General features: G+C 35.7%; 1 protein-coding gene across 2 annotated transcripts in view; it reads right to left on the bottom strand.

Annotated features, from left to right (window-relative positions):
* LOC150107267 (cytoplasmic polyadenylation element-binding protein 2-like) overlaps positions 1-21528 on the bottom strand; it is a 267241-nt gene that overhangs the window by 112895 nt on the left and 132818 nt on the right. For both annotated transcript variants that reach the window (XM_090391770.1, XM_090391771.1), the window contains exon 3: positions 10186-10236. In XM_090391770.1, coding sequence (XP_090247896.1) covers positions 10186-10236 — 51 coding nt within the window. The remainder of the gene's footprint in view (positions 1-10185; positions 10237-21528) is intronic.

Below are 21528 nucleotides of genomic sequence, written 5' to 3' on the forward strand. Positions count from 1 at the left end.
TGTTGAAGAAGCTTAGGAATAATGGAGGAAAGAGTGCTGTAAAAGGAGTTAGAGATGATAAAGGTGACATGAAAACAGGAGAAAAAGATATCCTTGAAGTATGGAGTAATTACTTGGAAATAAAACTGAATGTGAGAATTACAGAGGTATTTCCCTACTGAGTGTTCCTGGCAAGATCTATGCAAGTATACTTGAGAAATGGTTGAGAAGAATTGTGAAAGAAAAGCTTGGTGAAGAACAAGCTGGATTCAGGCCAAATAGAGGCTGTCAGGATCAGATCTTCACTTTACAACAAATAGTCGAGAAAGCCTGGGAATATAACAAAAATCTGTATTTAAGTTTTGTCGATTTGGAAAAGGCATATGACAAGGTGCCAAGAGAGAAGCTATTCAATACGCTGCAGTTATATGTCAATGGGGCATTATATCAAGCAATACTTAGTCTTTATTTGAGTTGTAAGTCAGCAGTTAGAATTGAAGGAAGTACAGGAAGATGGTTTAATGTTAAATCTGGTGTGAGACAAGGATATACATTATCCCCTCTGTTATTCATTATCTATACGGATCACATTATGAAGGAAAGTGGTATTAAACCTGATATCAAAATTGGAGATGTTAATGTCAGCTCTTTGCTTTATGCGGATGTTGTTATTCTTCTAAATAAATCCGCTACAAGTCTGCAAGATTCTCTGACTAAATTGAATAGCTGTTGTAATAGATATGGCATGAAGGTCAGCAATAAAAAGACAAAGACAATGAAAATAGGCAGAATCATTGAAAATGTTAACTGTGTTGTGAATGGAGAACCTGTGGAACAAGTAAAACATTTCAGCTACTTAGGCACGATTTTTACTGAAGATGGTAAATTAAATATAGAAATAGACAACAGAATCAACAAAGCTGGTATGGTGGGAAGTCAATTGAATAACTTCATATGGAGTAAGAGAAAAATTAGTCGGAACACTAAATTAGCTGTATACAAGACAGTGTTCAAACCAGTTTTAACTTATGGAGCTGAGAGCTGGGTCAGAAGTAAAACACTTGACCAAAGACTAGAGACCGCAGATATGAGAGTCCTGAGAAAGATTATAGGCGTGAACAGATGGCATCAATGGCAGTATCACATTAAAAATGAGGATATTAGGAAAGAACTTGACATTGTCAGCATCCAGGAATGCGTTAGCAGAGCTAATCTCAGGTGGTATGGTCATTTAAATAGAATGGGAGAGGAAAGATTAGCAAAACAAGTGTTCTCTGCCAGGTTGGCAGGAAAGCGACCCAGAGGAAGACCAAGATATAGGTGGATTGATACGGTACAAAGTGCCTTAGACGATAGAAATATAAGATCTGATAATGTTGGCGTCTTGACAAGTAACGGACTGATTTGGAGGAAAATTGTAGATAGGAAGTTAGTAATGATGTAATTTTTTCATGTAGTACTGTCATATCCTGTACACCCCTTGAGGGTACATGGCAGGAATTTGATGATGATGATGATGATGATGATGAGAGTTTATTTAACAATAATTGGTTTATATGCCCCAGAAGAAGGAAGGGAACAGGATAATAAAGAATTTTATAATCAGCTACAAAATATATATAATAAAATAAATAAAAATGATTATGTAATTTTAGTAGGAGACTTAAATGCAAGAATTGGAAACACGAAAATTAATAATAATATAGGAATATATGGAGAATATCAAGGAAGGCAACAGGAAACTACCTTGCATCATTATCTCCCTAGTAATCAGCTGCAACCCTCTCAAAGAGAGGAAGCCACAGGATCAGATCAGATATGGAGAACATACTCTAAACAAGAATGGTAAAAAATTGATTGATTTTGTAGTTTATAAGAACCTAAATATAATGAATTCTTTCTTAAACATAAAGACATACATAAATATACTTGGGCAGCAAGAGGATGGAAATCAATATTAGATTTTATCTTAAATGAAAAGACAAAGTTTTCGTCAGATGTTAGAGTTCACAGAGGATATGAAATAAGTAGTGACCACTTCCTCATTAAAATAAAATTAAGATTATCACCTAAATGGCTACAAGTAACAAGAACAGAAAGAAAATTTAAAACATTTGTTTATAAAACTAAACTATTAAATGACACAAATGCACAATGGCTATATGAACAAAGAATTAACCAATATCTAGATAAAATAAAACAAAATGAAGAAATAGAAATAGAATGGCTTAATATAAAAACGATACTAAATGCAGCAGCAAATGAAAGCTTAGGAAAGACCAAAAAATTCAACAAAAGGAAAAAACTGAAGATATGGGATGATATAATCAAAGAAATAATCAAAATGAAAAAAGAAGCCTATCATAAATGGTTAAGCAGTAAAAGATTAGAAGACGAAACAGAATATAAAAGAATAAGAGCCATAGCTAAAAGAGAAGTCAGAAAAAGACAGAGAATCATGGAACAAATGTGTTTCTAATTTAGAACATGATTTATATAAAATAAGATCCAATGCATATAAGATTTTGAAACACTTAAATGCAGATACTAAAGAAAACATAAAATTAAACACCGAATTGAAAATAGAAGAATTTCTAAATTTCTACACAGAATTGTGGACAGATAAATATTTTAAAAAAGACAACTGGCAAACATTTAATGAAAATGAAAAGGAAATAACTAAAGAAGAATTAGAAATCAGCCTGAAAGAAAAAAGAAATGGAAATCACCTGGAGAAGATAAGCTAGGTTCAGAACTATATAAATATGCGGGAACAAGATTCAAAGAAAAGACTCCTATTATTTTTAAATAAAATCAATACAACTGGTAATCACCCCCCCTCCCCCACCCAATAGAATGGAAAAAAGCAATTGTGATTCCTATCTTTAAAAAAGGTAGTAGGGATGACCCTAAAAACTATAGAGGTATAAGTATACTAAATTCCTGTTACAAAATATATATAGCAGAATTTTAAATAGCAAACTAATGAAATATTTCGAAAACTTTATTTTAGGAGTACAGAATGGATTTAGAAAAGGACGATCATGTACAGACCCGGCCTTTTGCCTAAAATTAATAATAGAGAAAAGAAGAGAATACAATTTAGAAACACATATTGCACTTATTGACTTTGAAAAAGCATTTGACAAAGTGAAAAGAAGCATTTTATTTAACATATTAAAAGAAAGACAAATACCAAATAATATCCTAAAAGCTATCATAAGTATATATGAAAATAATCAAATACAAATAAGATTAAATCATGAGCTATCATATATGAGATAGAAAAACCAAGGGGTCCGACAGGGATGTCTCCTCTCAGCAACTCTTTTTAATATTTACCTAAATGAAATAATAATAAAATGGAATAAAAATTTCCATGAAGGTATTAAACTTTCTTCTACTGTGAACTTAAGCACTCTCCTTTTTGCCGACGACCAAATAATAATTACAAATTCTGAAGATAACTTACAGAAAGCTATTTTAGATCTAAATGAGATAGCCAAAGATTATGGTATGATAATATCAACAGAAAATTTGATATCATCATCAAAAACTATGGCCTTTAAAGGAGAAGATCCAGCAAGAACTAAGATAGTAATAGATAACAAGATCTTAGAACAGGTGAATTCATTTAACTACCTAGGATGTATGATCACATATGAAAATGAAAAAGATATAAATGTAAAAATTGCAAAATATTTAAAAATAACAGGTATAATTAACTCTATATTTAAACCAAACCAGACTAAAAGTATACAATACAGTAGCCCTACCAGTCTTATTGTATGGAAGTGAAATCTGGACAATAAAACAAAATCCTGCTGTGGTGGGACAGGATTTTGTTTTATAACAAAAAGACAAAGATTAATAACAGCAGAAATGAAGTTAATAAGAAAAACTGCAAAGTATACTCTATTTGATCACAAAAGAAGCAAAGAAATTATGAAAGAATTAAAGCAAGAATCAGTAATTGAAAAAATTAAAAAATATAAAGATAAATGGATGGAACATGTTCAAAGAATGAAAATAGAAAGATTACCAAAAAAAGCCTTAAAGTACAAGCCATTAGGAAAAAGAAAACCAGGATGTCCTCTTAAAAGATTTAACGATGACTTCTAATGCCAGAACAGGCCACGCTAGGCCTAAATCCTTGATATGCATGATGATGATGATGACCACAATTGATATTTTGTATAAATATCTTGAATCAGTATAAATAAAGATCTAGGATAGCATTTCAATTTTAAGTAATTTAGTATAGCTCAGCAGTATAATTGGTACCTTGCAGAAATATCTGATTAGGTAAGCCCTCTAAGGAAGATAGCAGCAAACTGATACTGATTTTGAAGTCTATACAAAGTATGAAATCAGTACTTTTAAACATGCTCTGCATGTTTAAAAGAGTTAGTGGAGGCAGCACAAAGAGAAACTCATGATGGAATGCAGCCATGGTGGTAATGCATTTAGTGGCATCCATGCAGTATTGGCTTCCCTGATGTCTAGAGCTTATGGTAATGCTTTTATTCACAAACCAAAGGACATATTTTCATACCATAAAAAAACATGTGGGATTATCTGGCAGAGATTTTATTTTGTTACATATAATAAGGACCATTGCAACATCAAAGTAATGATGGTGGCTCATTTGCTTTGACACAAAGACTAGAAAAAAAGATGATGTTCCAAAAATTCTGATGGCCTAATGGTGAATTGGATCCAGCCATCAAAATATACTGTCTCTTGCAGAAGTACTGACTTGAGACCCATAAATTATATCACCCATGTATTCTGAACTTTGCCATATCATGATAAACTTGTGATGAGTGCAATATAAACTGAACATCAGTCTGCATCACAAGAAGTGGAAGGTAGAATGTAATGGACATTCATTTTTCTTTTAACACTTATCTCACAAAAATATGTATGAGGTAGAAATATCAGTTTTTGTCTAACGAGGCTCAAGAACCTTGCTTCTGTTGCAACTGGGATTACTGTTTGTCCTAGTCTTAGTTATAGGTTAGAATGAAGCCTATCTTTGTGGCAAAAATGCATGAAAGCAGTTTTCTTTGGCAAAAATCTGAACTCATTTTAAAGCACTCAGTCTGAATGATGGTGAATAGCTTGCTACAACATGAATGACAAAAGGTTGTAAAGTCACCTACATAGAGAGCATTACTTACAGTTAAAGAAATGCTATTCTGTTATCAAGTCAACTTTGACAGCAAATAGCTTAATACTTTACACAGAACTTTGTGTGATCCCTTCACAGAAAGTCAAGAGTGCAAGAGAGGGTTGACTCCACTTTGATGCAGAAGATTGTTAGATATAAAGTTTTTAATAAAGACAGAGAGGGTTCCTATGAGACCAAAGTTGCACATGTCTTTCAATATGCCAAACACCCCCAAGGTGTCAAAGCATCTCTGGATGATTGTATGATTATATGATCTGGATGATTGTAGTAAGATTACATTTATGTTTTTGGAAGCCAGAGAAGGTCTTGGAAAAAAAAAAGGTTATTGCTCTCCAAAAGATGATAGTTAGCTATTTTCTCAAGCTCTTGCACAAGTAACTGGTTCAAAGCAAATGGACAATAATGTGTTTGAATTTTTGGATCTCCCTACCCACCTCTGGAAAGGCAATAACTGCTTTGTGTCAGGATTGCAGAAATTTATTCTCCAGAATACTCTGTTGGATAAGTAGTAGTTGATCCAAGCAGGTGGGTAAAGATTTTAACCTATCTCAATAATGGATATCATCTAGCCCTACAATTGGTTTGCATGGAAGCAAAGCAGATTTCATTTATTTTTTTGAATGTTCTTTTATCTTCCTGACTATTTGGAGTGAACAGGATTTAATGCTTTCTGCTTTGCTATTTAGGATAAGATGATACTACCAATGTTTTGGAAAAACTCTTCCAAGAATGGTAGAATGGAAAATCTACCGGCCTGGTTGGCCGAGTGGTTAGTGTATCCGCTCTCCAGCCAAAAGGCTGTGGGTTCGAATCCAAGCATGGGCATGGATGTCTGTGTTTGTCTGCGAAAATACCAGTGATGGTGGTTGACGATAGATGGCATTGGTGTAGATGATGAAAGTAGTTGTGGTTGATGGATGGAGAATTGTAGAGTAGATGCCCTCCCTCGATAAGTCTTAGGACTCCCTGGAGGTGCCATATAATAATAATACATACAATTGCTTTTGGAGGGCAATTATGCATTCATTTTGTTCTAGGCTTGAACAAGAAGGCAGATGGAATGAATATCTACCCTTAGTTTTCTGGATTTTGTCCCAGACTCCTGTGATTTGTTGATCAAGTGACAGAGGACGTGAATTTGATCCATGAATCCTTTTTCGGCTCTGATGGTGAATGTACAATGATTATGCATGAGCATGTTTGAGAACAATTCTATTTTGTGTAGTAGACATCTGTAGAAAATGCACAAGCTTTGTTTTGGGCTTTCTTAGCTGTTGTACATTCTGAATTCCATCTTTGTTTGGAGAAAGGCAGTAACCAACTTAGACTTAATATTTTGGGTAAACTTCATTAATAAGAGAGAAGCTGACTGCCAGAAAATCCAAATGGGGAAAGGTAGTAGCATTCAACTTTCACTTCATATTTTGGGTAAACTTTGTTAATAAGAGAGAAGCTGATTGCTGAAAAATCCAATTCTGACAGGAAGAAGATATTCCAGCTTCATCCATCTTCCTTTGTGATATCTATTATGGAATAAAGACTTGCTCATATAAAATGGCATATATCACAGGAAAATAATTGCATCCACAGATGTTTATTTTCTACTTTCCATTTAAACAGTGGAAAGAGGAATAATGAATAAACTGTTAGGCCAACAGTAGTGAATGTTTGGATAAGGCATGTTGAAGAAGGTGCTACTTCTGGTGTTCAGGAAGGATGGATTATTATTGAGCATGCATTTCACACATATTGTGGCCTTTTAAATCCCCATTAAGAGCATAAAGGTTGCAAACTGCAACATGAGGCCATCTTGAGAAATATATAAACAATGGGTGATAGACAGATGCAGCATACTGTAATAAGAGATCTACTGAGAACCAAATGGTAACTACCTATATGTCAGTTGTTAAGTAGGATTTGTTGATAGGGGCATTTCCCACAAGGACAGCAACTCATCCATGGGCAGGTCCATTCCTACTTTGTCCTTGCAGATGATACAGGTACACTGCAATATAGGACTGTCACCAGGTTTCAAAAATTTTCACACTGGCTTATATTTCTGCAAGAGGACCATATTATCCATGTTTTGGCAAATTGAATTTGGCAGGTATGAAGATACTATCTTTATGAATGAGAATTCTTTATGGCCGTCACTTCTTGATCTTTAAATATGTAGCAAACTTCCTCATGAATATCAATGAGGAGATTCCACTCTGATATTACTAAAAGAAAAGTTCAAAGTTATGGGGTTATGGTGAGAAAAGATTACAGTGATTAGTATTTCCCACAAGAGATGCTACACAAAAGAATTCTCCAATTGTGTAGACTATCAAATGTTGAACTACTCAAACAAGTGGTAAGATCGTCTTTTAATCATTTTTTCAGTAATGAAGGACAATTTTAAGGTATATCATGTATACCAGTGGACAACTATATTCAAAAAGAAGGCAGGGAGGGGAGGACTATTGTGAGATGCTCTGATGCATTCTCACAGTTACTCAATAGCATAAGGTCAGTTTAAATCATTTTATTAATGCTAACAACTAGTCATATGTAGGTGCATCTTTATTGGATGAATCACTACAAAGTATCCCATTTTTTTTCAGTTTGAAAGTACTCGGAAAATTTAATATGAGGTTAGAATACGACCATGTTGCCACCAATTGGCGAGTGATCATTCGGTCTTGGCCTGGGAGGTGGCTAAATGTGTGGAATTTTCAGTTAAGATAGGGTATGTGTGGAATTACCAGGCTGATAAGTATGACAAGCTTAGGAAATTACTTGGATCAGTGTCATGGCATGTAAAACTGCAAGGGTTGATAGCACATGGGAGTGTTTGAGGGAGGTAAATCAAGTGGAAGTTAAATGGATGAATAACACCATTAAGCTGGAGCTGCAAAAAAAAAAAACAAAAAAAAAACGAAACAATTGTGGAGGGAATTTTTAAGGAGAAAAATGTCCTGCAGGCACAGTCACACCAATAGTACAAGGCACAGGCCAGAAGGGTAACTAGTGTGGTAAGAAAAGTAAAAGCAGATTATGAAATGAAATTAGCAAAACAGGCTAAAGAGAATCGCAAACAGTTCTTTCGATATGCTGCAAGTAAAAGAAAAAATGTATGTAGCAGAATGATTTTAAGGAATGCCAATGGTAGGAAGGTAACTGAATCAGTCAAAATAGTAGAATCACTAAGTGAACACTTTGTAAGACTATATCATCCAGACAGTGATATTGCAGGAATGAGGGAACGATGGCTTATATGGGAACTGAGGTGAATGAAATGGAGGTGAATAACATATTACAGAACCTTAATGTGAATACATATGTGGGATTGGATGGTATACCAGCTCGAGTCATACATGAAGCAGTAAAGGAATTGTCAATGCTCTTAGCCATGTTGTTTAATCTAAGTCTCATCTGCTCTGAGTTAGTCCCAAGGAGAGAGGGGGGAAAGAAATAGTTCCATTGCATAAAGGAGGCTCCAAGACTGCTGTTGCAAATTACCAACAGATCAACATATCAGGAGTCGTTGTCAAAGTATTGGAGAAGTTGGTCAAGAACAAAATACAGGAATGGATAAATAGAATACTGTATGATGGGGGGGGGAGCAGCAGCATGATTTTGGGAAGGGCAGATCATGCCTCAGTAACTTGCTCATGTTTTATAATACAGTGACGGCTGAATTGGATATTGCATTACCTCCATATAATGGGTTTACAATGATACTGCTGGACTTTGCAAAGGCCTTTGACAGGATACCACATGGAATTCTAATCAGTTAACTGCAGCACATGGGGGATGGATATAGGGTTGGTGAGATGGATAGGAGGGTGGTTGATGGAGAGATCAGAGAGTAGTTAATTCAAGAGTAGAGTCCTAAAGAAGGCCTGTGACTAGTGGAGTGCTGCAGGGTTCTTAAACCATTGCCATTTAATTTGTTCATTAATGATACAGGAAAGGATTTGAGAGGAACTGTTCAGTTATTTGCCGATGATGCAAAGTTGGGTAGAACAATAGTTAATGCATATGTCAAAATTTTGCAGGATGATTAGGATAGATTGCCAAACTGCGCTAAGGAGAATGGATGTCATTTTAATGTGGCAAAGGGTAAGGTTATGCATTTTGGGATGAAAAGATTATCAGCAGTATACCACATTGGTGGAACCATACTCCAGGAAATTGATGAAGCCATAGACTTGGGAGTGTTATTGGATAGGGAGTTCAAGTTTAGTGGGCACATAGCAAAAGTGGCTAAAGCAACTCATCAGATCACTTGGTTACGGAAGAATACTTTGACGAGGAGACAAGCAGGTTATTGTTCCTTTTTATCGAGCCTTGATAAGATTCTTAACTACTGTGTGCAGATCTGTGCGCCAGGGTTTTTTGGTGATGGGGAGGAGGTAGAGAGGATCCAAAGGCAAGTGACCAAGATGGTAGCAGGTCTATGGAATGAACATTGCGAGAACAAGTTGAAGATTTGTGGGTTACAGAAACTGGTTGATAGGCGGAAAAGGGGTGATATGATGGAGAAATTCAAATTACTGAGGGGTTTTTACAAGATTAATTCAGAGGAAATTTTTCAGAACAGGTGTGGTAGTGGGAGAACTAGGGGGCCATTCAAGGAAACTGAGCATAAGTGTAGTTAGCAAGGCTGTTAGAATTAGATTTTTTACTTGGAGAGTGGTGAATGAGTGGAATAAGCTGCCAGAGTCTGTTGTGGGTGCCAACTGTGAATGAGTTCAAAGCAAAGTTATGATAGATACTGCAAAAATACTGAATAGTTCTTGACATGATGTTTAGAGCCTACCTTGATGAGTCTAAGGACTCCTTGGAGTTGCCTGTAATGATAATAATAATGATGCTGAGATTCATAAGCATCACAATTTGCTATAATTTTTTCATGCTTATACGATATTCTAGTGATTCAGAGAATTGGTATTTATACACTAAATTGTATATCAAAATAACTAATAAATGGAAGAACATGGCATCATTAGTAAAAGACTACTTACCAGGTACTTGAGATAATGAATGGAGACTGTTTTGAGGATAGTTTACAAAACCTACACAATGTAAAATAAACAAATGAAATGTTCTATCTTTCCTTATATTAATATATATATATATATATAAAATTTTTAAATAATGGCTTCACGCATGTAAGAGAAAACTAAACGTAATTTATATATATTTCTCTCAATATATCATGACCTTCTTTCAGGGAGAAGACAGAAGAACTTGTAACAACATTTAAATTCTGAATACAAGAACGAGTCATACAACATGCATATAATATGACATGTCTTGGTTGCAGCTGTCCAGTAGGAATAAACACTACTAGAGGTCAGAGAAGTGGGAATAGATGTATAATTAATTAATTAATTTTAAAATAATAAATAAATAAAAATATAAAAAATTATAAACAATTAACAGCAATCCCTTTCCAAAACTTAGAAATAGGCATGCAGTCTGTCCAATTAAGATTAGGATGATGGAATAGGGTTTCACACGATTAAAAAAAATAACCAAATTTGAACCTACTGTAGTGTAGCATCTTGGTATGGTTCCAGTGAACTCTATATCTAGCGTCAATCACATGAAAAGCAAGGCCTGAAACTTCAGATTCCAAATATCTTATATAATTTGATGTTCTTTGATTCTAACAGCAGAACACCAGTCAGTCAAAGCAGCAGCAAAAATGATAAGAACAGGGTATTTGATAAACACCAGGCAAAGATAGAGGTGATAATGTATCTTTGATATGTGGTAAGAAAGATAACTTCTGGGCTGGTTTGAAAGTGGTATACAAATTATATCTGCAAACAGTCCTTGCTATTTGGATATATGTTCCTTAAGGTAGGATAGGCTAATCCTTTTAACATCGGATTGCAATCTGGAAGAGGGATGATAATTATCAAATATTTTCTGTAACAAGGTCTCACTGTATCCATAAACCACAGTTGTGAAATATCGCTTCACTAGCTTGCAGTGTTGGTATTCATAGTCGCAATTCAGAAGCACGTGGTATATTGCAGAATTCCTGCTACGTAATTTAGTGCGTGATAGTTGCTTTCAAGATGCGGTGGTGGATGATCCATGTTAGTAACACGGAGGAAAAAAAGACAGAAAATGCATTTCGGTAGAAGAAAAGATGGCAATTCTGTGATGTGTAGATTGGCATGCTGGAACACGTGTGCGATTAGCAAAAGATCTTGGCCTCTCTGTGTCTACTTTGAACACGATAGTAAAAAACAGGTCACGCATTGAACTCAATGCAAAGCAATCTGGCACTATGTCAAAAAAACAAAAATATACCTGAACATCGACATACGATGAATTGGATAAACTTGTGGTGGAGTGGTTTGTTTCTATGAGAGCGTCGGGTATTCCAGTTGATGGTACTATACTCCGAGCGAAAGTTCCTGAATTTGCTGCGAGGTTGGGGATTAATGGTTTTACTGCGTCAAATGGATGGCTTGATCATTTCAAGACTCGTCACAATATTGTGTAGAATCAAGTATGTGGAGAAAGCAATAGTGTTGCAGGGGAAACTGTAAACCAGTGGAAACATGAACTAAAGACTATTCTTCAGGACTACGAACCGAAAAATATTTTCAATGTTGATGAAACTGGGCTCTTTTATAACATTCTGCCAAGTAAAACATTGTGTTTTAAAGGAGAGAAGTGTCATAGTGGAAAACCCAGCAAGCAGAGAATAGCTGTTTTGCTCATGGTCAATGCTGATGGATCAGAAAAATTACCTCCACTGGTAACAGCTCAGAAACATTACATTAGTGTTCTTTTCCCTAATTGTACAAGTGAGCTTCAGCCATTAGATCTGGGCATCATCTATGCATTTAAATGGAAATATAGAAAAATGTTGTTGAAAAAGCTGTGTTTATGCATGATAATGGTATGGACCCAAAACAAATGACCATATCAATCCTTGATGTCATGCATTATGTGGCCAAAGCATGGTTACATGTTACTCCTGAAACCATATCCGTTTCCAGAAAGCAGGAGTTACGTTTGTGGAAGAGGAGGAACAACTACAGGAGGAAGAAGAAGATATATCAGAGCCCAACAACTGATATGTGATGGACGAGTCTTCCTCATTTCAAGACTATGTTGATATTGGTGTGATCACATCAATGGTACCAAGTGTAGAAGACATCCTTTCCAACCACCTTGGTGAAGAAGTGGTTGAAGAAGACTGTGATCAAGAACCTACCATCCTTACTAGAAAAGAAGCTATCTCTGTTTTGAGGTGGTATAATGCAAGGGCATTAGGAGACGATGGAGCATTTAATGCCTTATACACTGTGGAGATGCAGGTGGAACTTATATAAGAGTGCAGAAAAAGCAAAAACAATCAACAATTAAAGATTTTTTTTAAATAGATAAAAGTAATTGTAAATTCATTTATTTTCAGTTATTAAATTTTGTAATCTAGTATGTAGAGTCACATACTAGCAGTAAGTCATCTTTTAGCCTTTTTTTTTTTTTTTTTATGTTTTTTTACATTTCCTGCTATTTACACTTTTTTCCATCTGTTCCCTGGAAAGTGTAAAAAGGAGGTTTTACTGTATATATATTTTCTGCATAATTCAGATATTATGCTCCAATTTATAAAGTAAGCGATACTTGTGCTTATATTCTCTCATTCAAAATATATATATGCACATGCATGAAATGTGAAATTTCATTTCCATATTTTTACAATAGAATTGAACTTTATTTCACCTTGGATAGTTACCCCCCCCCCCTACTCCATCATTATCCCAAAACTGTTATGAAACATAGGTATAGTTTTTATTTAATTCGTTATTTTTCTCTAGTAATTGTTCCACATAACTAATTTTTCGATACAGAAACTAGGTGGTGATTATTATAAATTAGCAAATTATAAATCAGAAAATATACATATTATTTCCTGATTATTATAAATCAGGAAATTATGTGATATTGGATAATAGGTGAAATTAATTAATATTTAAAATCACTGTCATCCTACAAATGCAATATCAGAATAAAGAAGATAGAAAAAATAAACAAGAAATTTCTGCCTGTAAAATATTCAGATATTGCTTGAGGCTCTTTAGTGTGCTGCCTACTGAGCATGTTCTATTGTTCTGCTTCTCAGTGGGGGTTAGTAATCTCCATTAGCTTACAGCTTATTACTGGGCAGAAAAGAATATTAGTAAGTATACCCCAAGACACAATTCATTTACAAGATGGCAAGCAGCAGTAACCGTCAGGGTAAGAAAAAGAAACTTCGTGAGATGCAGAAAAGTTTAAGCCTTTGCCTTTCGAGCAGCTCTTGTTCTACCGACGAGGAGAGAAATCTTCCTAGCTCTGAAGATAGCGATTCTGCCTGTACTTTAGATATATATGCAGAAAATGGGTGATCGCCACTGAACGTATATCAGTTCATCTTGAAGGCGAATTTTTTAAGTTGTTTTTATAAACAGAATGATATATTGTTCTTTCGAAATGTCTAATAGTATATTTTTGAAGGAATAAAATAAAATAAAATAAAATGAAGACGAATTTTAAGTTGTTTTTATAACACACAGAATGACATATTATTCCTTCGATGTGGCTTATAGTACATTTTCGAAGGAATAAAATGAAAATAGAGATAACCATTGGGAGTATCTCATGCCTTCTCTGTGCAAACTTTTTTTTTCATGCCAACAACTGCAAGACTTTGGTATCAATACCACATTATTACTATATGTAAGGAAATTAACATCAAAGATGAGACTAAATATGTTTTTTCAAGCCTCCAACAAACTGAGTGATAGCCTTGCAATGTGCTTTATTGTAGAAACAAATCATAATTATATCAGATGTTATAATGACAAAAATAGTAAGATAAAAATCATTTGCACTTTCTTTTCAAAACACAAAGAAAGAACATTGTAACTTCAGCCAATGAAAAAGAAAATACTACATATTTTTCTTCTGTTATCCGATTTTTTTTTTCTTGTAGTATAAAGAAGAAATTACTGCATATAACATGGGATATGCAAGAGGGCAAAAATCTGGAAATTGATTACATTATGACGAATAGAGAAATCATGTCAGAAAAAATTATTCACGTAAGAGTTCTAATATCAGCAGACATGACGTTTTCTTCTAGGTTAGATACGTGGCATTGCTGAAGTAGCTAAACCTTTGCTACTATTTTACACTAATATGAATGGGCATGTTCCCATTCATTTTACATTTGTAGCAGTTGTCTTGCGAATGATTTATAAAATAAATTCTCTGAAATATCTGCAGATTGAATAGGTCTATAGCCCTTCACTCCCCCCCCCCCAAAATATTATATAACGCATATGCTCCTTTTTTTTTTTTTTTAAATAATTCAAATCCTCTTTTTCAAGATAATTGTATCAAATAATTTATAATTTTTCAATAATAAAAGTGAAACGGATTTATAAATTAAGAAATTATTTTGGCATAAATAATGTATCAGCATGTAAAAGAAATGTAGTATTTCTGTTAGGATATCTGCTAATCAACAATTGAAAAGGAAACAATATTCTTGATGTATTCTGCACTATAGCTTGAGGCACTTTAGTGTTCTCTCTTTTCTTTCTCAATAGCAGTGAGAGTAATAAGCCTTTAGCCTTTTCCTCCAGCTAAGAGGATATTATCAAGTATTTCTAAGACTAGATTATTTCAGAAATAGCAAGCAGCAGTAGTAATATTTAGATTTTTTTTAAGAAAAACAAACAAAAATAATATCACTGAACTTTCTTTTGTGTGGTATGCATATAAACAATTTTGCATGGTGAAAATATAGCATAGTATTTCTAAAATTTCAAATAATTTCAGCAGACAGTAGAACAGCTGATTTTAGATTGCAGAGAAACAGTACAAAATTAGAAGCTTCCTGGTACAACAATCTTATTGCCATATTTCTTTTGTCAAAACAGTAAAATGAAGTAATAGATTTTAATAAAATATCTAGAAAATCTTTCAAACCTGTAGAAATTTAGAGTAGTTATGCAATTGAGTTCCAGGATAGGATAAGGGGGGGGGGGGGAGTAAGCATAAAATCTTCAAAATGAGCAAAAATTTTTAACCATTCCGTATATGATATCTTTCATATTATATTTTCAACATATATACGAAGATATGCACTGGATATTATCGTAATGTGCATAATACAAAAAGGCAAAGGCAAAGAATCACTAAAATATGAGAGGGAAAGTGAGAAGAGAGGGCCGAGAGTTAGAAAGTTAGAAAGATTTAATGATAGAGTGAATGTGTCGCGAGGTTCAGAAGGTGAATTGGATTGGATGAAGCAAGAAATGAAATGGATGCGGAATGAAATTAAGAGAATGCAGGTCAAAACTATTAAAATAAATCATGATGGCATGAAAGAGTTAACAAAAGATGAGCGAGTGGCGTTGTATGGCGACTCCATTATTAAAGGTGTGCTAGAGGATAAAATGCACAAGGTATGTTTTCCAGGCGGTAAAATGAGTAGAGTGATTGAGGCATTGAACATGAGGCGGGAACGAGCAAAAGAGTTAATTGTATTAATTGGAACAAATGATTTGAGAGAGAACAAAGAGCATGTCAAAATGAATGTCAGGAGACTGCTTGGAAAGATAAAGGAGAATAGTGTGACAGGAAGGGTGGTCAGTGTGTTGCCTAGGTATGATTGTGGTGAAATGAGGCGGAGAGCAAGGATTATGAATGATATTCTGGCTGAAATGTGTGAGGAGATGGGAGTACAGTTTGTTAATGTGTGGAATGAGTTTGAGGGACGAAGTGAGCTGTATGGGAGCGATGGACTGCATTTGAGTGGTTATGGTGTGAGTCGCTTGGAGAGACTGCTGCTGGAAGGTAGAGAAGTGAATAGAGAGAATGAATCAGATCAAGAGGGGAGTGATGTGGAAGAGCAGGAGAGTAAGACAGGAGAGATTGAAGGAGTGGAAATGAATGTGGAAGTGAGTGGTATGAGTATAGATAATGAGAGAATGGGTGTGCAAGAGGAGCAGGGAAACGGGGAGGCTCAGGGTGGACAGGGATACACAGCGTGAGAAAGGTGGATGCTCCAAGAGGAGGTGAGAGAATGTGTAGGCAGGAAAGTAATGGGATGATCAGGGATCAAAAGGAAACAGATGGAATTGCAAAGGGTTCTAAAATGAAGAAGCAGAAAGGGAAAAGGCCCCAGTCCAGCATGGAGAGATCACATCGAGTGAGTGGTATCAGTGGAACTAGCTGTAGATCCAGAAATGAGTTGTTGTGTTTGTATACCAATGCTAGAAGTATAAGAAACAAGGCGGATGAAATGGTTGCACTAATTGCGTCTGTGCACCCAGAGATTGTCGGAATAAGTGAGACATGGTTAGATGAGGATGACATCCTGACAGGAATAGAGATGGAAAGGTATGATGTGTTTCGTGAGGATAGAAGGGGTAAAAAGGGAGGGGGAGTGCTATTGATGATAGAGAAAGAGTTATGTCCATACAAGGTAGAGATGCAAGGGGGAAATGGGGCCAGTGGTTTTGAGGCAGTATGGTGTGAGATAGAGGTGAATAGAATCAAATACTTGGTGGGATGTTGTTATAGACCTGGTAATGTGGATGGTGGTGATAGTGAAATGTATAGTCAAATAAGCCAAGCAAATAAGAAAAGGGTGATCATTATGGGTGATTTTAATTATGGCAATATAGACTGGAATGAAGAGATAGCAACTGGAAGTAAAGAAAATGAGTTTCTTGAGTTTTTGAGGGATAACTACCTCAGACAGTATGTAACAGAGGGCACAAGAGGATTAAGGGTCTTGGATTTGGTCATCTCATCGGAGGATGTAATTATCAATGAGGTATCAAATCATCCACCAATTGGTGAAAGTGACCATGAGGTGATTACTTGGGTGGTTGCCAGCAGTGCAAGGACCCCTGTGAAAAAAGGGTATATGTGGAACTACAAGGGGGGGTGATTATGAAGAGCTCAGGAGACAGCTTGCAGGTGTAGCATGGAATGAGGAGTTAGCTGGAAAAGAGATCAATGCAGCTTGGGGGATTTTCAAAAAATATTTAGTGGATGCAATGTCTAAATGTATACCACGGGTGAGAAGGTTAAATAAGTTAGGTGTGAGATGGATGAATAAAGAGATTAAGCATGCAATACAGAGAAAAAGGGCATTGTGGAGGCAGCATAAGAGAAGTGGAAGTAACCAATTTCATGAGTTCTACAAAGACCAGGCAAGGAGAGTGACTTGGTTGGTGAGAGTAGCTAAAGAGAGGTATGAACAGCAGTTAGCTAATGAAGCTAAAAAGAATCCTAGGGAGTTCTTTCGATATGTAGCCAGCAAAAGAAAGAATGATTATGGAAGGATGACATTGATTGGAGGAAATGGTATAAAGACAGCTGTTGCAGAATGTGTGGTGGAGATACTTAATGAGCAGTTCATAAAGATCTTTCAATCTTGTGAATGTGACTTCATGGAGAGATTAAGAGCAGTTGATGATGGGGAGGAGAGACTGACTGTAAGTGAGCAAGAGGTGTTTGGGGAGTTGAGTAAACTAGATGTAAATAAGGCTGTGGGACTTGATAATATATCACCGCGTATTCTGAAGGAATGTGCCAGAGAGTTGACACCTGCCTTGACATATTTTTTTAATACGAGTCTTGCACTTGGTCAAGTCCCTAAAGAGTGGAAGGAGGGCAAGATTGTGCCACTTCATAAAGGAGGTGATCGAACTCAAGCATCAAATTATAGGCCTATCTGTGTGTCGGGTGTTGTGGTTAAGTTGTTGGAGAAGCTTGTGAGAGCTAGAATCCAGAGTTGGGTTGACAACAATGGTATAATCTTTGATGGACAGCATGGATTTGCTAAAGGGAGGTCGTGTTTTAGTAATCTACTTACTTATTACAATAAAGTGACTGCTTCCTTGGACAGAGGAGAAGGATACACAGTAATATACTTGGATTTCGCAAAAGCTTTTGATAGAGTGCCTCATGATAAGTTGACAGTCAAACTAGAGCAGATGGGGTTGGATATTAGATTAGTGCATTGGATTGGAGACTGGCTATCTGATAGGTATCAACAAGTTGTGTATGGGGGTGCAATATCCAGGAAAAGGAAAGTCACTAGTGGAGTGCCTCAGGGATCTGTTTTAGGGCCATTACTATTTAACTTGTATATTAATGATATTGGCGAAGATTTGGATGGAGATATTCAGTTGTTTGCAGATGATGCAAAGTTGGGAAGAACCATAAAGAGTAGTGAAGATGTTGTGGCCTTGCAAGAAGACTTGAATAAATTGAGTGATTGGGCAAGCAAATGGGGGTGTGAGTTCAATGTTGCAAAATGTAAGGTTTTAAAATTTGGAAAACAAAGATGGGATGCAGAATTTATGCTTGGTAAGAATATATTGTTGGAAGTAGAGGAAATAAGAGATCTGGGAGTGATAGTGGATAAGGATCTAAAATTTAGGGGTCACATCGCCAAAATTGTGAAGACAACACAAAGACTTCTGGGAATGATGAGGAGGACACTGACGTGTAGAAGTAGGGAGATTCTTGTTCCATTGTATAAGGCTTTGATTAGGCCACACATGGACTATTGTGCCCAGATTTGGTCACCTGGTTTTCAGAAGGATGAGGAGATGTTGGAAAGGGTCCAAAGGCGACTGACTAAGGTAGTTTCTGACCTCTGGAATGTCGAGTATGAGGAAAGATTGAAAAGATGTAATTTGCAGAGACTAGTGGAGAGAAGGAAGAGGGGAGATATGATAGAGACCTACAAGTTGGTAAGGGGTTGCTATAGGATCAATGGTGGAGAAGTTCTACAGCGAATAGTGGGAGATCAGGGGAGAACCAGAGGTCATCCCTGGAAACTGTATAAAGAGGGTGTGAGTAGGGGAGTGAGAGGCAGGTTTTTTTCGTGCAGAGTTGTGAATGATTGGAATGCCTTGCCTGAGAGTGTGGTGTCTGCAAGGAGTTTGAATGTGTTTAAGACCCGGTATGATGAGATGTGTGTGAGATAAAAGGACCTCCTAGATGAGTCTTTGACTCCATGAGGTCTTGTTTAATAATAATAATAATAATAATATCATTGGATATAAATTTTTGATACCAAAAAGACTAACAATCGGAAATACTGAGTAATGCAATTTAACATTTGTCATTCATAAAGACAACACAAAAAAAAAAAAAAATCGTTTCTGAAACTGAAATGTGATGATCCATATAATGATATTTTGCTAGGAAAGAAAGCAAAAGATCATATTTATTTCAATAAATATTATTTAAAAATATAAATATTTCATATACTCAAAGCAAACATTTGAAAATTCACGAAAAAAAATTGTTTCTATATTATAAATAAAGTAAAAGAGTGCACTGATTTGAAGAATAAAATACACCAAATTTCATCATCATCATCATCATCAAATTCCTGTCATGTACCCTCAAGGGGTGTACAGGATATGACAGTACTACATGAAAAAAATTACATCATTACTAACTTCCTATCTACAATTTTCCTCCAAATCAGTCTGTTACTTGTCAAGACTCCAACATTATCAGATCTTATATTTCTATCGTCTAAGGCACTTTGTACCGTATCAATCCACCTATATCTTGGTCTTCCTCTGGGTCGTTTTCCTGCCAACCTGGCAGAGAACACTTGTTTTGCTAATCTTTCCTCTCCCATTCTATTTAAGTGACCATACCATCTGAGATTAGCTCTGCTAACGCATTCCTGGATGCTGACAATGTCAAGTTCTTTCCTAATATCCTCATTTTTAATATGATATTGCCATTGATGCCATCTGTTCACGCCTATAATCTTTCTCAGGACTCTCATATCTGCGGTCTCTAGTCTTTGGTCAAGTGTTTTACTTCTGACCCAGCTCTCAGATCCATAAGTTAAAATTGGTTTGAACACAGTCTTGTATACAGCTAATTTAGTGTTCCGACTAATTTCTTTCTTATTCCATATGAATTTATTCAATTGACTTCCCACTATACCAGCTTTGCTGATTCTGTTGTCTATTTCTATATTTAGTTTACCATCATCAGTAAAAATTGTGCCTAAGTAGCTGAAATGTTTTACTTGTTCCACAGGTTCTCCATTCACAACACAGTTGACATTTTCAATGATTCTGCCTATTTTCATTGTCTTTGTCTTTTTATTGCTGACCTTCATACCATATCTATTACAACAGCTATTCAATTTAGTCAGAGAATCTTCCAGACTTGTAGCGGATTTATTTAGAAGTATAACATCATCCGCATAAAGCAAAGAGCTGACATTAACATCTCCAATTTTGATATCAGGTTGAATACCACATTCCTTCATAATGTGATCCATATAGATAATGAATAACAGAGGGGATAATGTACATCCTTGTCTCACACCAGATTTAACATTAAACCAGATTCCTGTACTTCCTTCAATTCTAACTGCTGACTTGCAACTCAAATAAAGACTAAGTATTGCTTGATATAATGCCCCATTGACACCATATAACTGCAGCGTATTGAATAGCTTCTCTCTTGGCACCTTGTCATATGCCTTTTCCAAATCGACAAAACTTAAATACAGATCTTTGTTATATTCCCATGCTTTCTCGACTATTTGTCGTAAAGTGAAGATCTGATCCTGACAGCCTCTATTTGGCCTGAATCCAGCTTGTTCTTCACCAAGCTTTTCTTCCACAATTTTTCTCAACCATTTCTCAAGTATACTTGCATAGATCTTGCCAGGAACACTCAGTAACGAAATACCTCTGTAATTCTCACATTCAGTTTTATTTCCCTTTTTATATATGGGTACTATGAGAGCTCTACTCCAATCATCGGGAATTCGTCCCTCTGTCCAGGCTTTCTGAACTATGCAGTGCAGCCACTGTAAGACTCTTATACCACCATACTTCAGCATTTCTGGTCGAATATCATCTACTCCTGCTGCCTTTCCACATTTCAAGCCTTTGATGGCTTTTTCTACTTCAAGTATGGATATGTATTCCTGACTGCATGCCTGGTCAGTGTTTTTTACCACTGTGCTGTCATCACTGCTTGTTTCATTTAGCAGTTTTTCAAAGTAATTACTCCATACTTCAAGGATATCTTTTTCTCCTGTTTTCATTTCACCTTTATCATCTCTAATTCCTTTTACAGCACTCTTTCCTCCATTCCTAAGCTTCTTCAACAACCTCCAGAATATTTTGCCACCTTCTTGATCTTTATTTTCTATATTCTTGCCAAAGTCCTCCCATGACTTTTGTTTAGCTAGTTTTACACACTGTTTAGCTTTCTTACATTTGTCTCTGTATTCTGTAAGAGTAAAAGCTGACTTATTTGCCAGGAACTTTTGA

The sequence above is a fragment of the Typopeltis vanoorti genome, chromosome 4 (genome assembly GCF_054136105.1).
Source record: "Typopeltis vanoorti isolate ZY-2024b chromosome 4, IOZ_Tvanoo_1.0, whole genome shotgun sequence".
In the NCBI taxonomy this organism is placed as follows: domain Eukaryota; kingdom Metazoa; phylum Arthropoda; class Arachnida; order Uropygi; family Thelyphonidae; genus Typopeltis; species Typopeltis vanoorti.